Source organism: Eulemur rufifrons, chromosome 20 (assembly GCF_041146395.1).
Source record: "Eulemur rufifrons isolate Redbay chromosome 20, OSU_ERuf_1, whole genome shotgun sequence".
In the NCBI taxonomy this organism is placed as follows: domain Eukaryota; kingdom Metazoa; phylum Chordata; class Mammalia; order Primates; family Lemuridae; genus Eulemur; species Eulemur rufifrons.
In genome coordinates, this window is record NC_091002.1 from 40475326 (window position 1) to 40500541 (window position 25216).

The 25216-nt window shown below is 54.9% G+C and overlaps 1 protein-coding gene across 6 annotated transcripts in view; it reads right to left on the reverse strand.

The window, feature by feature from the left end:
* SULF2 (sulfatase 2) overlaps window positions 1-25216 on the reverse strand; it is a 105422-nt gene that overhangs the window by 12188 nt on the left and 68018 nt on the right. For 5 of the 6 annotated variants that reach the window (XM_069496384.1, XM_069496385.1, XM_069496383.1 and 2 more), the window contains 7 exons: window positions 24242-24393; window positions 14567-14736; window positions 9582-9732; window positions 7082-7257; window positions 3189-3317; window positions 1914-1970; window positions 1400-1526 (listed from right to left, as the gene is read on the reverse strand). In XM_069496384.1, the coding sequence (XP_069352485.1) occupies window positions 1400-1526; window positions 1914-1970; window positions 3189-3317; window positions 7082-7257; window positions 9582-9732; window positions 14567-14736; window positions 24242-24393 (962 nt within the window). Of the gene's footprint in view, window positions 1-1399; window positions 1527-1909; window positions 1971-3188; window positions 3318-7081; window positions 7258-9581; window positions 9733-14566; window positions 14737-24241; window positions 24394-25216 lie in introns of those variants that run through there. The other variant, XM_069496388.1, reaches the window with a different exon arrangement.

Below are 25216 nucleotides of genomic sequence, written 5' to 3' on the forward strand. Positions count from 1 at the left end.
AAGAAAAGCCAGGAGTGTGGCTTCTGTGTGGCCCCCTGAGCTGTAAATGCTGCAAGCGGCCTCTGCCGCTGAGATCTCTCTGCCTGGAATCCTCTTCCCCACTGCCCCGCCTCGCCCCTGCAACCCCACAAGCTCAGCTCGGGCACTGCCTGAGGGTCGGCCACCGGCAACAGCCCACGGCCTCTCTGTGTGGCCTGGGAGGCAAGAATGGTTTTTATGTTGCACATTTTAAAAGAGTTGTAAAAAGCAAGAACAAAAACAACCGCAAGCCCCACGAAGCCTAAAATACTTACTGCCTGGCCATTCACAGAGAATGTCCGCTGCCCCCTACCTGGTCTGACGCCTGCCTTCCTTTCCCAGGCGGCACCTGGTACAGGCAACACCCTCCCCAGTCCCGAGGCTGCGCTTGTGGGGTTATACGGGGCTGGGCCAGTGCCTGCCTGGCTCCGGGTCCCACAGCTGTTGAGGACGAAGGTCCCAAAGCCTGACTGTGGGTTCAAATCCCGGCTCCACCACCTGAAGCTGCGAGACTCTGGGCAAGTTCTCAACCCCCAGGCCTCAGTGTCTCCCTGTGCAGATGAAGCACCCAGACAGGGGTGGGAGGGTTACGTGAGTTAATCCTGTAAAGCTCTCACTAAGCGTCAACTGTGTCCCGGGCACATTTACTGCTGCTCGCCCGGAGCTGGGCCCGGTCTGGGCTTTACGGGCGACGACATGAGTCCAGGCCGCCCCGCCCTCGAGGAGCTCCAGGTCTGGCCCGGTTCCTGGAACTGTTCAGTGAAGGGCCAACCCACGCCTACCACCGGGAGGAGACAGGAAAGGTACCCACGGGGATTCTTTAAGGAGGTCCCCTAAGAGACCACAGAGGAGGGCTTGTGCCCTAGCACAGCTTTCCCGGAAGCACAGCAAGAGCAAAGACGTGGCCCGGACTCAGAGAGGGGCTGACAGCAGGGCCGGCCCTGCCTCCTGCCAGCGGGCAGACGTCTGGGCCCGGGAGCCCCCAGGCCCTGGAGCTGTGAGTCTGGGACCCGGCGGCTGCCTCCCGGCTGGTCTAGGCTGCGGTGCCCCAAAGCCCACCCGTGACGCCCTGGCCCCAGGGGCTCAGCGGCATCCACAGGGCCCCGCCTCCCCTTCCCGCCCCATCTGGGCAGGGTGGCTGTACAACAACGGCCAGTGGGGGGCCCGGGAGCAAGACCCCCCCAAGCATCCTCATCTCACTCCTTTTAGCTCAGAACTAAAGTGAGAACCGCTCCTGGGGTCTCAGCACGAAGTCAAGGCCGCCCTCCCCGCCCCAGATGCCAGCTCTGGAAGGGCGGGAGTCTCTACCGGGCTGTTGAAGGCTGTGGCCCGGGTGCCTGGACGTGCCTGGTGACAGGGGGCACAGGATCCAAACTCTCACCTGCCCCAGCTGCTCGCACGCCGTCTGGTACTCGGCGCGCTGGCACAGGTCCCTCACGCGCTGGTACTTGGGCAGGAAGTTCTCCTGCGCGTCCACCTTGTCGCTGTCTCTCTTGTGCAGCAGTTTGCTGTGGGTGGAGAGCGGGAGCCGGCGGCCTCTCAGCACCGGGGCAGCCTGGGGGCGCGTGTGCCCACCTGGGGGCGGCCCCCACTCGGCTCTGGGTTATCCTCCCAACGGAGGGCGCGGGACCCGGCCAGGTCTCCTGGGTTTTATGAGACTTAAGAAATTGGAATTTTATAGGAAATGTCCTCAATTGCATGAGTTAGAAATAAATTAGGAAACACTGAAGACACCGTACAGGTGGGACAAAACACGGGGAAGGGTACGTGTGGCCCCAACTCTGTATCATCCACAGGAACCGTGAACGGGCTTCCCTCGTGTCTAGGGGCTCTGACACAGTGGGGCTGCAGGGTCCCCCTCCCCGCCACCTCCCCCCGCCCGGACCCCCACTCACCCTCGCTCCACCAGGAAGGAGTCCCGCCAGGCCCTCATCTTCTTTTTCAAGTGAAACCTGGAGGGGGGAAAGCACATCTCCAGCTTCTCGTCTGTGCGGGGGCCTCACGGGACCCCCGTTCTTCCAGGAGCAGGACGGTGCCCAGGGCCAGTCCAGACGCGGGGCCCGCGGGCACTGGAAGGGCCTCCGCACCCTCCTCGGAACCCAGCGCAGAGACGCCCCCGGGCGAAGTCGCTCTGAGTCCCGCACACGGCGCTCACGTTAGCTCAGCACGGCGCGGGGCCGTCTCGCCTGCGGTTGACTGCACCGCGTTTGGGGCAGTCTTCCTTTGGTCGTCTGGAGCTGGACGTGCAGTGCTTTCCATGCAGTGTCTGTCCCTGCCACGACCCAGGCGGGGACTCCGAGGTCCGAGAGAGGAAGCTTCCACCCTGCACCTGACTCTCGGGTGTCCTGGCCCCCGGCCCGTGTCCCCACCCCACTCGCCCATTTTCCACCCTGCAGCTCCCCCAGCCTCCTAGCGACGGGGTCCCCCACCCCACAGCCAGGAGTGGGCAGCAGCGCCCACCAAGGCTGGGACCCCGCCGGGGAAACGCTCGGCTGTCTAAGCACCTTGAGGCCGGGAACCAACCGGTGGGCAGTTAGAGTGCCGGCCACCAGATGTCGCTGCGGCCACACCAGCGTCCCCGCCCGTCTCAGCCTCCTTCAGGTCCATGGTGCCATCAGCGTCCCCGCTCTGCCTCCCAACACCCAGGGACAAGCTCCTGCCACACCCGCCACGCCACAGCCACAGAGCGCAGGAGCCAGACGTGCTGTGGGGCCTCCGACAAGTCATTCACCCTCTCTGGGCTTGGCATTCCGAGTTGGTAGAACGCGATGGCAACAACGCCTACGCATTGGGGACAAGACGACACCGTCCCCCACCCAGTACTCAGCACAAGGCCGGGCTCACAGTGAAGCGTGACTTGTGCTAATGCCGTGATTAAGGCTGCTGTTATCATCTCGAGCTTTGCACAACTTCAGCTCCGAGAGGGCCTCAGCCGGTGACCTTGGCCACATTTCAGGTGGGACGACAGAACCTCAGAGTGGGGACCGTCCTTCCCTCCTATGCAGGTGGGTGGTTGGGTGGTTGGGTGGGCGACCCCAGAACCCGGCCCCTGCCCCCTGGAGATGCCCCTCCTCAGACCTGCACGGTCCGGCCCCGAGTTTGCGCAGGTCGGGGAGGCCGGTCCCTCCCGCGGCCCCTTGTCCCGGCCCCCCGTTCTGCTCCCTCCTCACCGGTTCACCGGCCGCTCGGCGTCCAGCAGCTTGAGGATGGACTTCCCGTCCATGTCCGCGGGGATGCCCAGCCCTGCGATGTCCAGGATGGTGGGAGCCAGGTCAATGTTGAGCACGATGTGGGGGTTCCTGGGGAGACAGGGAGGTTGGGGACCCAGCCACGTGGCAACGGGGCCCAGCCCGGCTCGGGACGGGATGCAGGTCGCCAGGGGCTGCCTGAAGGTGGGGAAGCTGTGACCTTGTCATTCTCAGCACCTCAACCCTCAACGACGCCCCTCGGCAGCGCAAGTTGAGCCAAAGCCCCACCCGCTGCTCACCCCTTAGCTTCTGTGTCCTCCAGACGTACCGCGGCTGGGACAGGCCCGCCCTGCACCCCTCCTGCCCTCCCGACCCACCTCCGGGGCCAGCCCAAACCCTGGACCTGCCCAGCCCTTCCCCTGGCCTCTGAGGCCACGCTGGCCCCTCGCTGTCCTCGACAGCCTGTCCTTGCTGTCCCCTCTGCCTGGAATGTTCCGTCTCCAGAGAGCGCATGACACCGTCCCTCAACCCTTTAGTTCTTTGCTTAGCCACTACCGAGGAGGCCTGTGACAGACTCCAAGTGGCCCCGGGATCCCTGCCCTGGTGATCACACCCAGTGTGACCCCTCCCCTCGGTGTGGGCCAACCTGGACTTGCCGCCGGCCCACGGAACGCGGTGTAGGTGGCGGCTGTCGCTCCCACGGTTAGCGACGTGACATTGAACCTGGTCTTGAACAGCCTGGGACGCCGGCTGTGTGGCTCGAGTCCTCTGCTCCCACTCTCCCAACCCCAGGGGCAGGGAAGTGGACACGTCCCCAGTCGAGCCTCTGGATGGGACCACAGCCCTGGCCACCACCTCGATTTCCGTCAGAGCAGAGGACCCTGTGAGGCTGGGCCCCGAATGGTGACCTGTAGACACCATGAGGTCACACACCCGTGTTGTTTCAAGCTGCTGAGTTTTCAGCAGTTTGTTCTGCAGCACAGATACCCGGCACGAGGCCCTTCCTGAGGACCCTGCTGAGAACTGCGCCTCCTCACCCCCACCCTTCCCTGCTTGCTTTCTCCTGAAGCCTTGTCACCTCCAGGGGACTGTATATTTCGCTGATTTCTCCGATTTGCTGCCTACTGCCCAGTTAGACTCTAAGCTGCCAACATTTTTGGTCACTACTGTATGCCCAGGACTTACACGCTAAGAAGGCACAGTGGGTACTCGTGACATGTTAGCTAAGTGGATCGCCACACAGCTGCCACCGGTCTGCCGTTTCTACCTGGTGGTGTTGCCCGTGCAGTGGCCGGGGCTTGAGGGATGTGCCCAGCACAGGGCTGGCACTGCTGGGTGAATGGTGGACATACACCCCATCCAGGTAACTTAGTCCCCCTATCGTCCCTCCTTAGTCCCCTGAGGATAAGAGGCAGGACCTGGGTCCTAGGGTTTCAGTCACCTTTGACCCTCCACCCCCAGCACAGTGCCCTGTGAACGTCAGGCAGGCCGCCAAGTGTGCTGGGGGACTTGGGGGTGCGGCTGGGGAAGGTGGTCTGAAGCTGTGTCATTAAGGGGCTCGAAGGCCAGTGTGAGTTGTGACAACTGAATCTGGAGGCAAAGGAGCTAGAGAAGGCTGTAGAGGGAGGGGTGCTAGGCTGACACCACCACCAGCAGCTGGATGGAACTGAGACTGGCCACGGGTCCTGCCGCCCAGCTTTTCCCAGCCGGCACCCGTGCGTGGCTCTGTGGTAACACATTCCAATTCTGGAAGAACTACCTGACCCCGTTCGGATTCCACTGCATGATGCCCTCTCCCGGTCACTCAGGTTTCCTACCACCCCTGGCCACAGTGAGTGGTTCAGGCACCGACACACCACCCAAGCCGGGCTGTGAGAACCAGCCTCAGGTCTCCCATCCAGACCAGTTTGTTTTCCTGAACTAGACACTTGGAAGGCTGGAGCTGCCGACACTGCCCCCAGGAGAGAAGAGCCTGCCTGGGAATGAAGCCAGCTCAGAGGAAGCGGCGCTGAGCGATAGAAAACAAGAGCACCCTGATCGCATTTTATGACTGCTGGATCCAGCCATGCCTGAAGCCAGAGCCACCCTCAGACTTTCTAGTTACTTTGGTCACTGCATTCCTTTTAACTTATGTGCCTCATCTGGTTTGATGGTTGTTTCTGCTCCCAAGCACGGGAGCCCTGGCTGGCAGATACACTGTGTGTGTCCGGCCCCAAGCCTGACGCTAGCGCTCTCTTTCTCTTGTCCATGGGGGATGTGCCCTGGGTCCTATAAGCCAGGTCAGACTCTGAGGCTGGCCAAGCCCACAGTGTCAGGGATTGTGGGGCCCTTAGTGGGTCAGCTCCGTTGTGTTCACGGGGGCTGTTTGACATCCCTGAGAGGTTCACAGTGTGGGGACGCGACCAGAGGCTGCCTGGCTTCAGATCCCAGCTCCTGTCCTCATTTTCTGTGTGAACTCCGGCAACTTAATCTCTCCGGGCCTCAGTGTCCTTGGGTGTAAACAGGGACCTATAAGCCCCGACTGCACGGGGCTGTTGCGATGCTTGAATGAATTACGTGGCTGGAAGTGCTCAGACCGCGGCCTGGACGATGAACACTGCCTGAGCGTGAGCTGTCATTATCACAGCTGTCATCGCAGGAGGGGACTCAGGTCAAAAGGCAGGAGTGACGTGATGAGGTCAACAGAGTCAGCCAGCTTCCTGGAACTGTCACCAAACGTCCAAGGCAGTGGGGACATGTCAGTCTGGAATCCCACACCGCGCCGTCCACGCCCTTTCAGCAGGAAATCTGCAGCGAGCCCCGGGCGAGTGCCGTGCGTGTCCCCGCATCTGGGCGCAGACGGAAGTCAGGCCAAATCAGAGTCTTTTTTTTTTTTTTTTTTTTGAGACAGAGTCTCACTCTGTTGCCCAGGCTAGAGTGAGTGCCGTGGCGTCAGCCTAGCTCACAGCAACCTCAAACTCCTGAGCTCAAGCGATCCTCCTGTCTCAGCCTCCCAAGTAGTTGGGACTACAGGTATGCACCACCATGCCCGGCTAATTTTTTCTATATATATTTTTAGCTGTCCATATAATTTCTTTCTATTTTTAGTAGAGATGGGGTCTCGCTCTTGCTCAGGCTGGTCTCGAACTCCTGAGCTCAAATGATCCACCCACCTCGGCCTCCCAGAGTGCTAGGATTACAGGCGTGAGCCACCGCGCCCGGCCCAAATCAGAGTCTTAATGGCAACACATCTGCTGTTCAGAAAAGCCACTCGAGTCGGTCTCCAGCACGTCCTGGCTAATCTAAGGAGGCGGCTGCTGTGATTACGGCCTTTCTACACTCTCCTCAGCCCCAGACGTAGCATTTTTGCTGCCAGAACGTGTCATCTCAAAGGTTAACCCAAGGAGAATGGCGGCCGAGGGCTGTGGCCCACATGGTGCTCCAGGAAGGAGGGGAGGGGAGGCTGCTGCAGGCGCCCAGGCCCAGCTGATCTCAGCCGATAACTGGCTGTCTGGATGCAGGTCCAGGCTCCTCCCTGTCAACCTCCAGACCCAGTGACTGCCTGGCCCAGAACAGAAACCCAAGCGCCATTGCCACTCGCTGGTGACACACACACGCCCCAGCTCCCTGGATTTCCTGGCAAGTAGCCTCACCACAAACAATCCGTTTCACAGGTGCTAACTGCTCCTGGCTTTTCCTTCCCCAACACAGGGGTGTAAAATGCACCAGATTCCACCCTGGGTGGCAAAACTGCTTTCAACTGGCACCGAGGTTCACCTGCCAACATCGTGTGCCACCCAGGGGTGTGGCTGGGGCCCTGGCTGCACGGTTTGAGCCCCGAGCTGAGCTTGGAAGCCTCCCCAGGACCCCGGGGCCTGGGCGGCTGACGCACTCACAGAGAGCCAGCTTCCACGTTGGGGCCCCTCACGTAGAACGGGACCCTTATGTCAAACTCGTACGGCATGGACTTCCCTTTGACCAGGCCGAACTGGCCGATGTGGTAGCCGTGGTCGGCGGTGTACACGATGTACGTGTTGTCCAGCTCGCCCGTCTCCACCAGCACGTTGTAAATCTGCAACACAGTGAGGGGGAGGGGCGGGGGGGACGGGCGACACAGTGAGGGGGCGGGGCGGGGGGACGGGCAACACAGTGAGGGGGCGGGGCGGGGGGACGGGCGGCACAGTGAGGGGGCGGGGCGGGGGGACGGGCAACACAGTGAGGGGGAGGGGCGGGAGGACGGGCAACACAGTGAGGGGCGGGGCGGGGGGACGGGCAACACAGTGAGGGGCGGGGCGGGGGGACGGGCAACACAGTGAGGGGGCGGGGCGGGGGGACGGGCAACACAGTGAGGGGGAGGGGCGGGGGGACGGGCAACACAGTGAGGGGCGGGGCGGGGGGACGGGCAACACAGTGAGGGGCGGGGCGGGGGGACGGGCAACACAGTGAGGGGGCGGGGCGGGGGGACGGGCGACACAGTGAGGGGGAGGGGCGGGGGGACGGGCGACACAGTGAGGGAGAGGGGCGGGGGGACGGGCGACACAGTGAGGGGCGGGGCGGGGGGACGGGCAACACAGTGAGGGGGAGGGGCGGGGGGACGGGCGACACAGTGAGGGGGAGGGGCGGGGGGACGGGCAACACAGTGAGGGGCGGGGCGGGGGGGACGGGCAACACAGTGAGGGGGCGGGGCGGGAGGACGGGCGACACAGTGAGGGGGAGGGGCGGGGGGACGGGCGACACAGTGAGGGGGAGGGGCGGGGGGACGGGCAACACAGTGATGGGCGGGGCGGGGGGACGGGCAACACAGTGAGGGGGCGGGGCGGGGGGACGGGCAACACAGTGAGGGGGCGGGGCGGGGGGGACGGGCGGCACAGTGAGGGGGCGGGGCGGGAGGACGGGCAACACAGTGATGGGCGGGGCGGGGGGACGGGCAACACAGTGAGGGGGCGGGGCGGGGGGGACGGGCAACACAGTGAGGGGGCGGGGCGGGGGGGACGGGCGGCACAGTGAGGGGGCGGGGCGGGAGGACGGGCAACACAGTGATGGGCGGGGCGGGGGGACGGGCAACACAGTGAGGGGGCGGGGCGGGGGGACGGGCAACACAGTGAGGGGCGGGGCGGGGGGACGGGCGGCACAGTGAGGGGGAGGGGCGGGGGGACGGGCGACACAGTGAGGGGGAGGGGCGGGAGGACGGGCAACACAGTGAGGGGCGGGGCGGGGGGACGGGCGGCACAGTGAGGGGCGGGGCGGGGGGACGGGCAACACAGTGAGGGGCGGGGCGGGGCGGGGGGACGGGCGGCACATCTCAGGCCCTACCCTCCTCCGCTTCAGGTCTTTGCTCAACTGTCACCTCTCAGCGAGGCCCCTGGGGCTGTCCCATTCATAACTGCAGCCTCCTGTCACTCCCTGTCCCCTCTCCCCTCCATGTTCTCCCCGCACCTCTCAGCTTCTGTCTCTGTCGCTTATCTGCGGACTGTCTCCCTGCCTGGGAATTTAGGCTCCAGGAGGACTTTTGTCACTTTGTTCCCTGCCTGCTGTATCCCAAGGACACTGGCATGAATGAAGTTGGACTGTGGCCTGTGGCGGGAGGCCCTGACCTAGGACAGCGCCGTCCGACAGAACTTTCTGCGGTGGTGGCGAGGGTAATGTCTGCGCCGTCCCACACGGCAGCCACTGGGCACGCGTGCCCGCTGACGAGCACACGCCTGTGACCGAGGAATCAGCTAGAATTGCAATCTGGTTAATTTACACGTAAACAGCCGTGGATGGATCAAATGTAGCTACTTCTCCATACAAGGGAGCGTTACTGGGCGTAAAGAGGAATGTGCTTCGTGCGACACCGCGGGGGAGCCCTGAGCGCCTTCTGCTAGCGGAAGGCGCCCGTCACGAAAGGCCACGCGGCATATGATTCTACTTACGTGACACGTCCAGGATACCGAATCCACAGACAGAAGGAGATCAGTGGTTGTCTAAGGTTGGCGTCGAGGGGGGACTCGGGGGTGACGGCTAAGGGCTGTGAGGTTTCTCTTTGGGGTAATGAAAATGTTCTGAAAAGTGACCGTGGCGACGGCTGCACAACTCTGAATACGTTAAAACCACTGATTTGTTCACTTTGATTGGGTGAATTGTATTGTATGCAAGTTACATCTCAAAAGAGGTGTAAGTAACAACAGAAAAAGGTACTTGGCCACGCGTGGCTGCCGTGCTGGGCGGCACAGCTCCAGAATACGAACTTGACGGCGGCAGCCGTCTCTGCAGCGACTGCTGAGAGCTTTTCCCAGGCTCGCACAGCGCCCTCCACCCCGCCCGGCTTCCCTTCCTCCAGGAAGACCTGAAGGGCAGGGGGTTTCAGCCCCGGCCTGGCTGCAGGCTGCAGAGCCACACGCGGGGGCCACCTACCGTCTCCATGGAGTCGTCCACGGACATGAGGGTCTGCAGGCGCTTGCGCTGGAGCATGTTGGTGAACTCCATGTGGATGGGCTTCATGGGCCCCGTGTAGCGCATGATCCAGTGCTTGTCCGGGTTGGGCGCGTAGTTGTAGCTCGGGGTGCTGCGGGGAAAACACACGCGGCTGTCGGGCAAAGCCCCCCCGAGCTGCGTCGCTGCCCAGGAGGGACTTTGCTCACTGGGGGCAGGTGGACACTGGCAGGTCAGGGGCTTTGCTAAACCTATTTCAGCGTTTCTCTACGCAGGAGAGCAGCATTACACGACTCTGAGCTACGCAGTGAGAACATCAGTCCCTGTCCGCTCTCGGGCCACAGTCACTTTGGTCAAGTCTTTAACACCGCTCTAAAATTTGCTCATGTCCCTATTGATAAAGGGAAGAGGCTCAAGTTCAGAGACTCCGGCAGGCACCAGGACCCCGCTGGAATGTCACAGCATCGTTCTGTGTGCACCGTGCTTATTCTTCAGGTACTGTTGGTAGCTGCCAAGGGACACTCGCTGTGGTTAAGGCAGGGCTGCAGAATGTCCTTGTGCAATAGATTTTGGTTTAAAACAAAGGAAACCGAAACGATTATAATGAATGTTATGGCCAAAATCGTGAGATGGTCCCTGAATGTGTGCGTTTGGGACGTGCCACTTTCTTTAATTGGCACAATTATTCTTCCACTTTTGGTTTAATCTCCCACTGACCAAAGATGAAGCAGAGGGTCAGAGAAGTTCAGGGACCTGCCTCATGGAGCGGGTGATGGAGCCAGCGTGCTCTGTGACTTCCGCCATGGGGTCAGCAGTGACTACTAACGATGAGGGACCAAGTCTGTGATCATGTCACTCACTGAGCAGGGCCTGAAGGGTTCACCTTGTGTCATCTCATTTGACAGTCCTAGGGGCTGGCACCATTTTCATTCTCCTCGGGCAAGAAGTGAGGGAACTGAGGCCTCAGGAGAGGCACCAACTTGCCAAAGGCGGAACCGGGGTGCAAACCCCAATAGCTACAGGGCCAGCCCTTGCCCCCGTCTCACAGATGCCTGACAACCTGGGCCTGTCTGGAGTCTCTCACATCACAGGTACTCGGGCAGGACCTCGACCAACACACTCCTGCTGCAGGATTAAGCAGTAAAAAGACACAAGTTAATTCAGTTCATGGCCTCGAAACTTTCCAGATGCTTCCAGTAATATATTACTCCCTGCCAGACCGAGAGCACCTCCTGTTACCTGAGCTCCTGCCAGGCCCCAGGATCTGAGCGAAGGAAAACCCGAACCTGCAGGGTACCTGGGTGGGGTGCACCGTTGATAGAAGCTCTCACACTGGGAGTGACAAGCCACCAGGGCCATGTTCCCCTCAGTCAAAGCTGAAAATAAAGATACATGCCGGGTGCGTTGGCTCACATCTGTAATCCTAGGACCCTGGGAGGCCGAGGCAGGAGGATGGCTTGAGGCCAGGAGTTCGAGACCAGCCTTGGCAAGAGTGAGACCCCATCTCTACTAAAAACAGAAAAATTAGCTCGGCATGGTGGCACATGCCTGTAGTCCCAGCTACTCGGGAGGCTGAGGCAGGAGGATCACCTGAGCCCAGGAGTTTTGAGGCTGCAGTGAGCTATAATGATGCCACTGCATTCTACCTGGATGACAGAGTAAGACCGTCTCAAAAAAAAAAAAAAAAAAAAAAAAAAAATCAAAACCAAGTTGAGCTGCCACTGCTTGAAGACAAAAGGCTTTTCAAAATTGGTCTTCAGAGGGCACAGGGCTTCTGGGAGAAAGTGCCACAGCGGGACCTTAGCCGAGTCTCAAATCCCACAATGGTCCCAGGTAGAAAGGGTGACGGGCAGCTCTGGCACCTTGGCAGGGAAGAAGGCTGCCGCTGTGTGAGGCGGGAGGCGAGTCACAGCCTCCGAGACGCCTCCTGGGCTCGGCTCTCAGCATCCCTGGCTGACCCACAGCCTCCTGCTGCTAAACCCATCAGGGTGGCGCGTCCTTTGATTACCGGAACTGCTGTCCCCTGCGGCCGCGCGGCCCTCTCAGGGCCTGACATGGGGAACATTCCCGCCTCCCCTCCTGGCCTTGCGACTGGGGAGGTGGAGGGGCCCCTGGGGACAGTGGTCGTTCAGAGCTGCTCCAGAGCAGCCCAGCACTGTGGGAAAACTGTCCCCGCAGGCCCAAGGGCCCGGATTCCAGGACGCCATTTTGAGCAGCATCCCTGAACCCATCGGAAGCTGGGCTGGTGGCATGAGAACAGCGAGGGCGGAGCTTGTGGAGACACTCTGGCAGAATGACTTCTGCAGCCTTTCCTCGTGCGTTTTGGAGAAGGATTCTGAGGCCAGAGGAAGCAGGGCCAGGTCCTGCTTGGGGCCGATGCCGGCTTGGTGCTCGCCTGGGTCAGGCTGGGCTCCCCGGGGACGGTGTCGGCTTTTTCACGTGAACCCAGCACTGCTGAACGGAGATCTGACACCCTCACCTCCCCGGGCATCCAAGGACTGTCTGGTGTGTTCACAAAAGGGCCTGAGGGAGAAGACGCCCTTCCCTTCTGCGGGGGGCAGTGGTGGGGGGTGACTCACACCGTGTCTGGGACGCCGGCAAGAGCCGCGCCACCCACCACCCCAAGGCCGGCCGGCTCCGAGGGGTGAGGGTGGGCCAGGCCCCCAAGCCCACTCAGCCGCCACACTTAGAAGGGGAGCCTGAAGGCTGACGGGGGTGTGTGTCTGGGTGTCTTTGTGTCCGTGTGTCCATGCCTGTGTGCGTGTGTGTGTGCGTATGTGTGTCTGTGCATAACATGCCTGTTTGCACGTTTGTCTGTGTCTGTACCTGTGTGTCTGCCCGTGTGTATTTCCTTGTATTTGTAGCATGTCTGTGTGTGTGCGTGTCTGCGTGTGTGTGTGTCCGCGCGTGTGTGTGCAGTACGAAGGGTGAATGGGCCCTGGGGTGGTGGGTGGACCCGGGATGGTGCCAGCGTCCAGCAGCACTTGTGGGGTCCACAGGGCGGCTTGCGGGGGTGGCAGGGGGTGAGGGAGATGTGACGAGAGACTCCCAACAGCAAGACCCAGAACTCCACGGCCCTGTCCCCTCTTCACCCCTTCTTGACTGTCATCAGTATTCACCCCAGCTGCAGAACTTTCTTTTTCTTTCTTTTGTTCTGGAAATGATTCTACCCCAGAGATAAGAGCCTTCCAAACACACCCCTAAGAAGGCGGAGGGGGAGTCTCTGGGTAAGTCATAGCAGGCGCTGCTCATTTTCAATTTCTGTCGCCCTCATTTCAAAGGGAAAATTAACGAGCAGGCCATGCCAAACGGTTTCGTCACCAAACTCCAGGGCTGCGTGGGGTGAAGCCAGCGCCTCTTTCAAAGGAGACGCTGCAGGCGCAGAGCGCACCTCCCCCCACGGCTTCTTCTAGACGGGACGGGGTTGGCCACACGCCCCTCCTGCAAGGATGGGCCCTAGTCGGGGGCTGGGTGGGGGGCCGGCCTCCGGGGTGCAGAGGAGCGGGCGTGGGCTTGGGGGGCACCAGGCAGTCAGATGTGCACAGAGGCGACGCTGCCATCCTGGGGGTGAGGGTGGCACTGCAGTCCCTGGAATGTGGTTCTTCATCTTCTGTCAGATCCTCCTCCCCAAAGCCCAGGGGAACAGCAGCTTAACACACCCGTCGTCCCTGCAGCCACTTTGGGCGCCGTCACAAGGTCATTACAGTGAGGGCCTTGGGGAGGGCGATGTGTCCTGACTGTAATAAAAATTAAATGCCCTGAATATTCGGGTGGATTCCAGATTGACCCGTCCGTGGGGCCCCGGAATGTCACAGCAAGGGCTGCTGAGTATCTCTGCTAAGCGGGAAGTGGTCTGCGGCAGAGAAAAGCAGAACTTTCCACAAAGATTTAAAAGCCAGCTGGATGGAGGACCGGGGGAGGGAGGACAGAGAGATGGGAGGTGTCAGTGGGAGCTGGACTTGAATCCTGGCTGTGCCACATAGCAGCTGGGTGACCTCAGGTAAGTTACTTCATCCCTCTGTGCCTCAGTGGCCCCATCTATTAAATGGGAGTCCCAAGTGTGACAGGCAGCCTCCAAGACGGCCCTAAGTGATCCCCACTCCCGGTCTTCACACCTCTGCATGGTCCCTCCCATGCTGGAGGGGGACTGGTCTATGTGACCAATAGCACACGGCAGAGTGAAGGTGTGTCATTCCCAAGATTAGGTTATAACAGACTGTGGCTTCCCTCTTGGACTCACTTTCTCTGTCTGATCGTTTGCTTTGGAGGGAGCCAGGTACCATGCTGTGAGGACACTCAAGCAGCCCTATGGGGAGGACCACGTGGCAAGAACCAGATATGTGAGTGAGCCCCAGTAAAGCTTCAGGTGACACCTTGATCACAACCTTGGGAGGCTCTGAACCAGAACTCAGATGAGCCACTCCCAGATTCACACTGTGAGACAACATGTGTTTGTTGGTTTAAGCTGCTACATTTGGGGTGATTTGTTACACGGCAAGAGATAACTGATACAGCAGGGTCATTGAGTACTCAGGGATTTGATGCAATGTGAAGGACTCAGCCCAGAGCCTGTCACATCACCCATAGCTCGATAAATGTGGGCAAATAATCAGTAGTCTGGTGTCGCTCTGGACTCCTTTTCAGAAACACGTTTTTAAATGTATGAAATAAAATACATAGGGTTAGAAGGAAACCTATGATATGCAGGCCCAGCCACAGACCTCTTGCTGGGAGGATGTGGATCCTAAGTTAAAAATTCATGTCTCCTGCTTTGCTCTGTTAGCCAGACTGTCTGGATTTGTTTCTAAGTTTCACCATAGACAAGCAGCGTGTTCTTGGGTTCTGTAAACCAGGAGGGTTAGAGAGAAGGCACAGGTACATCACTGCTGTTAACATGATGGTTACTGACGCCTGACCCTCCCCCTCCCTGCTAACCAGTGCCTGGCAGGCAGGGTGCTGAGGCTTACATGTGCTGGGATGCGTTGGGGAAGAGGCGTGAATATTGGGGGGCAGAGTCCTCAGGGCCGTGGGGGGCTGCATGGCTGATGACCATTAGGACCGGCCTGTGCGGGTACATCTTCTTGGACGTGCGGAAGAAGCTCACGCTGTCATTGGTGATGAGGTCTGTGAGGTAATCCTGGGGGGTGGAGAGAGACAGGAGAACAGGTGAGGAGCTGTGTATTCATACTCAGTGTCCACTATGCGCCAGGCACTGTGCTAGGCACTGGGGACACAGCAGTGACAAAACACGACAATTCCTGCCCTCATGGAGCTGACAGTCTAGGGGTCAGACAGACAATAAATAAGTAAAATAAACAGAATGTCAAATGGTACAAAGCTCAGCAGAGAGTATAGCTGAGAACAGGTTAGGGAGGATGGAGGAGGAATTGCAATTTATCATTCATTCATCATAGATATTAAAAGAATAATAGCTAACAGTATTGAGTGCTTATGATGAGCCAAAAACTGTTGTGTGTTTTGTGTTCACTCATTTAGTTCTTATATAGTCTTAGAAAGTACGTATGATGACAAGCCCTATTTTCCAAAACAGGCAATTAAGGCACAGAGACATTAAATGTTGGACCCAGGACTCCTGAGTCTTGGTTCCTAAGTCTGAAGTCTTTCCAAGGCTCTGGGGATACTGTTATGCAGAGGAGGTACATTCTTGAATTCCCAGAGTGCCTATGCTGGGGGCAGGAGCAGACAAATATGTAAATAAAGGACCAAGACATTAATAGTTACAAGGTATGACAGATGAAGAAAATAAGGAGGTGTAACAAAGAGTAACTAGGAGCTGGGGTGAGGGACATACTTTGGCTGGGGTGGTCAGGTTGGGCCTAAGGAGGTAACATTTGAGTTGAGCCTGAATGATGAGAAGGAGCTGGGAACGGGAAGATCTATATCACTGGATTTTGCTGGAATCCCCTAGGGAGCTTTACTGATGCCTGGGCCCACCCCCAGGGATTCTGATTTGATTGGCTGGTGGTTAGGCCCAGGTATCAGACCTAAAAAAACTCCCCAGGGAATTGCAATATGCAACCAGGATTGAGAATCATTGATCTAGAGGAAGAGTTTCAGGCATAGGTAACAGTAAATGCAAGGGCTCTGAGGCAGGAATGAGGCTGCCGTGTGTTCTAGAAATAGAAAAGAGGGTGGGGTGGCAACTAGCTACTTGGAAAGAGGGTAAAATGTCAGCAGGTAAAATACAGAGATCATATAAGGAGCAGCACAAAGGCATGCAGCAATGTCTCCAGAAAAGTAAGGAAATGACTTACATGTTGGGCTGGAGAAGAGAAGAGTTGGAGGAAAAGTAAATGGCCAGAAGTTGGGGGCCTTAAAAGCTCAGCTAAGAGGTTGAGCTCTGTCTAAACTCTTCTTGATTTAGTAAACCTTCAGCTGCTAATCTCTTTTAAAGGTGATGAGTTCTTGAAATTTACCCTTTGTTTTCTAGAAAGTAGCTCTGCTTAAAACTATCACTTTCAAAAAGAGGTATTGTTTTATAGAAAAATATGTGAAGAAAGCGCTACATCTTCCAGCCCAAAGTAAAGTGGACAACATACATACATACCATGAGGTATTCATATATCTACACTCATCCACTACATCTATATGCACAAAGATGGTCACTGCAATATTGTTTATAGATCAAAAACATTGCAGTGACCGAGCAGTAGGAGGATGATTGACTAACTTGCACTGCTTTCCTACTATGCAATGATGTGCAGAATTAAAAAGGCAGTTAGATCTATAGTTACTGATAATGTAACGCTGTCCAAGATACAATATTAAGGGTAAGATCAAACTAAAGAGTCAAAGCCAGGAAGATTTTATTTTTGTGTGTGGGGGGGGGAAAGGGGAAGGCAGAGTGGAGAGGAGAAGCCATACCCCTAACTTCATATGTTTTTGAGCATCAAGGAAAGATCTAGGAGGAAAGATATCAAAATGAATTAGCATTGAGGACTGGGAAAAGGGGGATGAAGGGGAGAAAATCATTTGGTTCTTTATATACATTTCCTTGAATTCTGTTTATGAATTAAATTTAAAAAATAAAAAGGTTTTATAAGGTGGCTCTATAGAATTTATTACATAAAAATAATGTTATCTAATACATAAAGCAAAGAGCTCCTGCTATAGTTTTAAAACGTGATCTAAAAGTATTCGAAAATTTCTTAAAATGACAAAGATAACTAACAGTGAATCTAAAAATGGTGCAAAGCTCTCTTGGGTGAGGAGGAGGGGTCTGTACCCTGATAGAAAATCAATAGTCAGTGCCTGAGGGGATGAGTCAGGAAATGGCAATGACCAGGTGGGAACCACCAGTAGAAACTTGCGGCCTCTGGCCAGAGGTGTGGCGTGGGAAGAGGACTGTTGCTCTTCATAATAAATCCATCTTCACCATTTGATCTTAGAATTGTATGCCTGTTTGGCTATGATTAAACATTTTTTAAAATATTAATATAAAGCTACCATTAACCTTCATTCCCAGGAGAGGATGTACAATGGGCTTATACAGCAGTGAAAAAGAATAAACTAGAGCTACATGGATCAACATAGATTAAATATAGATAAATCTTAGAACATGGATAAATCTTACAATGTTCTATTGGGTGACAAATGCTATGTATAGTAGCATTTATATAAAGTCTAAGAATACGCACAACAATAATTATGTACACTGAGATATCTGCGTGTGCAATGAAAGAATAAACGCATGTTGGGATACCGTTACCTCTGGGGGAGGGGGCAGGTGGGAGCAGAGGAGACCCAGGAAGAGTAACTCAGGGGCTCCTACAGTCTCCGTGATGTTTCATGTTTGGAAAGTGTGTGGGTCGAATACTGCACCAGCTTCTCAAGGCGGGAGTGAGGGTTTAAAGTGCTAATAGACATTAAGTTCGTCACAGTGTCCTGCACACAGTCAGCTCTAAATCATAACAGTCAGCTAACATTACCGTCTTGGTGGCCGGGCAGAGTTTCTGCATGTCTAAGAGCTCCCCAGCCTTACCAGACCTCCTCGAAGGCCACTCCTTTGCTAAGGCTTCCCTGATCTCTGCCGGCTCCATGGGACCTCCGCCATGACATCTGACACTCGCACGGGCCCCTGCTCCATCCATCCATGTGGACTGGTGGGAGGACACTGCCCTGACTCCCCCAGTGGGCAGTTAGTCTGGGATTGGCCAATGAGCACCCGCCATCCCTCTGGCCACAGCACTTGAGCCAAGTCCAGGCGTGAGCAGTGGGACGAGGAGGCCTGGGCCAGGGTGGTGGGGACAGTGTCCCGCTGTTTGGGAGGCAGACAGGGAGAAAGGACATGGCCATTGACTGCATGTGTGGGATGCATGAGAGGGAGTGGTCAGCCTCCCCCAATCCCTACACTGGTTTCTGGTTTGGCCATTTGGGGGAAGGGTTCGTGGGGTGGGGGGTGTTCCAGGAGAAAGAGAATCGGGGGAGAAATGCCCAGTTCAGATCCGGACAAGCTGAGTTTGGCCGCCTGGGGTTATCCATAAGGAAGGACTTACAGAGATTTGGAGTTGTGAACAGGAAGGTGGGATGGGTGGGAGGCCACGAAGTATGTTTTCCAGAACCCCGAGACCGACTGATAGCCCTTCAGAAAGCCACCCCCATCCCTGCCCCAGGTCTTGTAGACTTACAGACTTTCTGCACCTAAAAATGGGCCTAATTAACAGTCCCTTAATTCAGAAGGTGGTGTGAATACTTGACAAAAATTTACTAAGAGCCTGGCACCCAGAAAACCCATGATATACATAGGCCCTTATTGTTATCACTCATTATCACATCAACTTTGAGAAGTGGACATGATACCCATTTTACAGATGGCAAAACTGAGGTCACAACACTAATAAGCAACACACCCAGAGCTAGAGCCAAGCCCTTCGTATTTTTTTTTGGTCAGGCCCATCTTTTTTTCACAAACAAAATGATTAATGAGAGGCAGTATGTGGTGGTTTAGAGCAGGTACCAACAAACTTTTCCTGTGAAGCACCAAACAGTAAATATTTTGGGCTCTGCAGGCCACATGTCTCAGCTGCAACTACCCATCACCGTCGCGGTAGCACGAAGGCAGCCCCGGGGTGAACGAACGGGCGTGTCTGTGCTCCAGCAAAGCTTTGTATGCGGACAGAATTTTAATCTCATATATTTTTCACATGTCATGAAAATTACTCTTTTAAAAATTTTATGGTGGTTAAAAAAACATATGAGATCTATTCTCTTAACAAAATTTTAGGCGTACAGTACAATATTGTTAGCCATAAGTTCAGTGTGTCCAGCAGATCTCTAGAACGTTTTCATCTTGCATAACTGAGCTTCATAGCTGTTGAATAGCAACTCCCCGTGCCCCCTCCATCGGGTCCTGACAAACGCCACCGTGTGACTATTTAGAGGCTTCATGTAAGTGGAATCAGGCAGTATTCGTCCTGTGCCTGGCTTGGTTTACTTGACACCGTGTCCTCAAGCTTCACCCATGCTGTTGCATATGATAGGATTTCCCTCTTTTTAAAGGCTGAATAACATTCTGTTGTATGCGGAAAACTACTCTTCTTTTGATTTTTTTCAACTAGTTGAAAATGTAAAAAACATTCCTAGCTCAAGGGCCGTACAAAGAGTTGGCAAGAAAGACTTGGCCCACGGGCTGCAGTTGGGACTTTGAAGCCAAATGGCCTGGGTTCGAATTCTGACTTCATCCCTTACTAGCTGTGTGGCCTGGTTAAGTTACTTGGCCTCTCTGCGCCTCAGTTTTTTCATCCACCAGTTGGGAGTATTAAGAGGATGTATCTCACAGCCTTGGTGATAAATGCGTGGGTTAATTCATGTAAAATGATTCAGAACAGTATCGCGCACATAGTGTGGCTAAATGAGTGGTAGTCATTGTTCCTCGAGAACCACACGCCTGCATTTTCCTTGTGACAATTAAAGCAGCACAAACGACACTGAGGTTCCCTGGGATTACCCCTCCCCGCCTCCAACCTTGGCCCTACTGACAAGTATCTTTCCCGATGTTCTGTGTATAAATTATTGCCTTGTGCATTTTTACATTAATTGCACCATGCTGTACATATTCATTTAGTCATCCAACAAATACAGCAGTGGACAAAACAAATGACAAAAAGCCTTCCTGGGGCTTGGATTCCCATGAGAGGAGACAGTGAGTTAGCAGATGAGTCAGTAAGATACACAGCGTGTGATGGGCAGATGGTGATCAACTGTGGGAATGGGGGGGCCCTTTACACACGGTGGGCCTGGGAGGCTGCAGTGATGACACTCGATTCAAGGACCTGAGAAGTTCTACAACTGGCTTTGTCCAAGCAGCCTTATGTCCTCATCCCGTCTGATGGCTTTTCGCACAGATTGACCTTATCTTTTTCCCAGGGTCTTCCAAGGTAGGGAGGCTTCATGGTCACTAGTCATTTCTCTCATCAGTGGACTTTGTTGGTTTCTTTCAATAACAAACAAAGCTGCAACCACACACTCAGCCATGGCACGAGTGAGGCCCTCCAGATAGAGAGGTGGATGTGCTGGGTGCATCTGAGTTCACGGTCTCCCAGCTTGTCCCCAGACTGGCTGTGCACTGACGTCACCTCCCCGGAGCTTCCCAACACCCAGCATCATTGCTGCTTCTCTTTCCACCTCTGACATCGGGACCCCGTTCATGGCACCTGCCCACCTTTGGATTAGTGACTCGGGACAGAGTCCTCAGCCAGCCTTCTGGGGGGAGCTTGGGAAGAGCCACTGCTCCCTCTCCACCTGGGCCTCCCAAGCAGGCCCGAGGCCAGCGATGACATTCTGCCTTGGCAGGGGCACCTTACTGCCCAAGAACGGTCCTGAGCTCGGGGCTCCTGGGCTGGAAACTCCAGCTCGCTCCTGCTGCCCACTGCGACCCTCAGCACTTGAACCCTGGACCTGAGCCAGTTCTGACTCCACCCCACCCTGTCACAGCGCCTCCGTCCCCAGGCCCCTGGTAACCAGGCGCCCAGGAATCCTTGCACGTCTCTCAGGGGGGCTCTTCCCATGCACGGGGGGGAGGAAACGGGGCAAAAGAGCAGACGTTTATGTCCCCATCCTCAGCCCCAGAGAACCCTGAGTATTCCCGGATAACTTGGTTATCCGGCTGCTCTGAACAAGGCACAGACGTGGTGAGGAATTTTAAAAAGGAAAGTGTGTATTTTTTAGGGTATTTAGAGAATCTGTCTGCGTTGAGGCTGGGAGGAGGGAAGCAGCGTGTTCGGCCCTACGAGACGGTAATTTATGTTTCCAAGGAGTCCGGCAGGGTCGCCAGAGCCCCTCACTGGGACTTTCGAATCCATTCACTTGGGAGGTCGTGGAGGCCACCCGTGCAGGGTGAATCTTGGGGGTACGTGGGGTGCTGCGCAGATGACATCACATGCAGTGTCTGGGCATGGCCCAGGTCAGGCTCACGAAGAGGAAGCTCACACATCAGCCGCGACGACCTGTCAAAGGTGGGAGGGATCCGGATGTGCTGGTGTTTCCAGAAAGGAGCGGGGCAGGGTGTTTCCTGGCTGCTGAGCACCGAGGCAGCATTCTTCCAGTGGAGCCTCTCCACTGTTGTCTGGGGCTCTATTCTCGGCCAGCGTTCCAGGGTAGGGCACCTGCTACCCCTTCTCCAGCTCAGCAGTGGTCCACGTGACTCACAGCCCATGGAAACATTGCATGCCCCCGACCATGCTGATTGGTTCAGGAACAGACATGTGACTGATCCAGAGCCGATGGGATGCCATGCAACATGCAGGGAATCCTGGGAAAGAGACTCCCAGACTTGCCGCTGGGCAGGAAGCTAAAAGGATGTAAGGAAGGCCATATTGCCACCAGGGGGAGAGAGAGTCTGTGAATGGGTCCAAACAGAAGAAAACAGAGCTGACAGTAGAGAGAAACCAACTTCTCAGGAGCTCATTTGACTCCTGGATCCAGCCATGCCTGATACCATTAACACTGGATTTTCAGTTAAATAGGTGAATATGGTTCATCAATTAAGCCATTTTAAGTCGAATTTTTGTTCTCAAACAACTTGAAAGAGCCTAGTCTGATTTTAAAAAGTTACCCTATAGTTTAGGGCAAACTGGAAAAACTTTATGGAAGAGAAGATGGCTAAGACTTGGATAAGTTCAGGGCAGGAGAGCACTAGTAAAGACTTTGAGATGGTTGAATAACAAGCCTGGTCTGGCTGCAATGGCTCATGCTGGGGATGACAAAATAGGAGCTAGGGCTGGTGTGTGTGTGTGTGTGTGTGTGTGTGTGTGTCTATCTGCATGCTCACACATGCTTATACGCCGTGGCGAGGTGTTCTGACTTTAGTACGTGTGCACACACCTTCACATGCAGTTTATGACACACCTCATGCCCCAGACTGGCAGTTCCATGAGGACCGTGAGCGGGTCTGCTTTTGTTCACCCTTGAATAGCCAGCACCTGGCACACAGCAGGCTCTCAATAAATACCGTTGAGTGGGCAAATTAATAATGTAATCAAGTTTGGCCCACTCACCTCATACGTTTGTTGTGACTATCAGAAATACTACATATTAAACACCAGCACAGCTCTCGGCATTTAGTAGGTGCTCAATTAATGGAAGTTCATGTTATCAAGTATGCAAGGGTGTGCTCATTTTCCAGCTTTGGGAGTTGAGGTTCTTAGGAGTAAGTAGCATATCCAAGTCACATAATATGTGTCAGCGTTGGTGCTCTGAACCTGAGACTACTGACTGCAAATGTGACACTCACTGTACAGTCCCTGGGGGCGTCAGGCAGAACAACAAAGCCATGGGCTACGAAGGCTGCAGACCTGTGGGTCAGGTGTGCTTGAATCACGCAGGATTTTAGAAAAGGCTGAATGAGTTGCCAATATTTACAAATCAGGAGATTTCACAGGTGAAAAATACAAATCTGTGGCCTCTGTTGAAAAACCTGGAAACCTGGCCATCGTGGGCCTGATCTGAGAGTTTGCCGCCCCTTTTAGACAGATACATTCTCCACATCCCCACCACACTCCACTGCTCACCCACTTCCAGCTGCTACGCCGTGTGTGGGACTGCCTGTCCCCGGTGCCTTCTGCCTAGGCGCCTTGTGTGGCAGTTCAGAAAGAGAACCACCAGAGATGACAGACCTGAGAAATCGTCACAATAACCCAGATGGCCCTGGGTTATCACAGCAAGACAGGCCTAGGGCCAGTGGCAGTGGGGACGGGGAAAGAGAAAGAGGGACGGATTTGACAGAGAGCCTGGAGAAAGGCGGCCCTGATCTAAGCATCGAGGGTTTATTATGCGCAAGGGGCTCTTCTAATGTTCCACATGTATTAACACATGATCCTCAAAAACCTTTGTGGTAAAACCACAACAAGATGGCACTACACCCCCAGCAAAACAGTGCTGATAAAAAAGACAATACCAGGTGTTGACGAGGAAGGTGGAGCAACTGAAACGTTCACATATTTCTTGCTGGGACTGTAAACAGGTTCGACGTCTTAACAGGTCCTATGTCCCAGCAATTCTACTTTGGGGATAAGTAGAAAAGAAATGGGTGCATATGTTTACTAAAAGTCACGGATAAGGATGTTCACAGAAGCTAATTTGTAATAGACCCAAACTGGAGACAACCAAAATGTCCATCAGGGATGGAATGGATAAATATGAATCTCACAGACATGCTGAGTGAAAAATGGCAGACACCAAGGAGCACATACTAGATGATTCCATTAATGTGAAGTTCCAGAACAGGCCAAAACAATCCACGGTGACAGCGTCAGAGTAGAAGTTATTCCCAGGGTGGGGTTATGACTTCTGGGAGCCTTCTGAGGGCGGGAAATGCTCTATATCTCGATATGGGTAGTGGTTCAACAGACGCACACGTATGTGAAAATTCATGGAGCTTAAAAGATCTGTGCACTTTACCTTATGTCAGTTGAACTTAAATTAGAAATAGAAAAACTATGACAGAGGGGACAGCCACACTAGCAAGTGCCTAGGCAGCACCCACTAACTATGCACATACCCTGTGCCCGGCACTTCTGCTCTGAGGGATTGTATGTAACAGAAACGAGCACCTTTGTTCACCAAAAGATAGGTGTTAGATTGTTCTTACCAACACTATCTGTAATAGTCCCAAACCAGAAATACCCAAATGCCCAAGAGCAGAATGAATAAATGACTGGTGGTACGTGTGGCACAAGGGAATGCTGGACAACAGGAACGAGCTCAACATAACGTTACACCAAAGAAGCCAGATGCAGAGTTAATCCACAACGCCGGGAGTCCGAACGATGGTTATCCCTGTGGGAGGGGCGTTGGGTGGGAGCAGTTACATGAGGGGACCTCTGGGAGTGGCGGTGACATTCTGCTTCCTGGCTTCGCTGGGCGCTGGTTACACATTGTCTGAAAATCCACTGAGCTGTACATCTGTATGTGTACTTGCTGGAAGTAAAATGCTTTAGCAAAATGCTAAAAAACAAACCCTTGGGGAAACAGAGACTACTTTTGAGAGATCAAAAAACCGAGAAGCAGAGGATGTACACACAGGCCTTGAGGTCACACATTAAGTGTCAGAGTCGCCGCCCAGACCCAGGCATTCCAGCTCCCGACTGGGCCGCTGACCGCTGGGCAGGCCGGGCACGGCTTACCTTGGCGTAGTCGGAGCCGTGCTTCTCCTTCACCCCGTTCCGGCAGAGCGTGTAGTTGTAAAAGCGGGAGTTTTTGAGGAGTCCGACCCACTCCTTCCAGCCAGGCGGCACGTAGGAGCCGTTGTATTCATTAAGATACTTCCCGAAGAAAGCTGCAGGGGGACAGGGATCGGAGGCCGCGTGAGAAAGCACCGATGACGCTTAATAAACCGCCATGTGCCCAAGGCCTGAAAACAGCCACCTGCTCCGCCACGGAGCCCTTTGGCCGGCGAGCCGAGCCCATGGACCCTTACCAAGTGCTTTTACATGCATTGAATAAAATATAGATGATTAAGAGAAAGTCAATTATTTTGTAATGTAATTATCAAAACACTAAAAGAATTTGCGATATCCTTTAAAAAATCAATATATTGAAGTCAAGATCTTGAAGAGAGTGATCATTTCTAAGCGGTGCTGAGCGAAGACATTTGATTTTGTGATATGTGCAACAACTGCAACGGGATATCACCGTATCAGGGATTTCCACGGGTGACAGAGTTACAGGCCCTGCTGCCATATGGTGGTTTGTGGCCCGTGTTCATAGTGGAAGCGAACGCTAAGTTTCGTTAGTAGGTTACTGAAAACAAGAGTGTCAATTTTTTCCCATTCAAGTTTATGGGCCTTTTGAATTCTATCTACTACACGGTGACCAGAATGGCTAACGTTAAAAAATTCGGCAATACTAAGTGTTGGCGGGGACATGGGGCAATTTGAGCCCTCACACACCGCTGGTGCATGTGCCACTGGTCCAGCCACTGTGCGAATCTCTTTGACAGCGTCTGCTAAACCTGAACATGTTCGTAACTTCTGACTCAGCGATTTCAATCTTGGATGTTTACCCAAAAGTAGTCATACGTTCACCAGAAGTCACGTATAAGGCATGCTCAGAGCAGCACATTCGTAACAGCAAATAACTGGAAACAAATCAAATGTTTG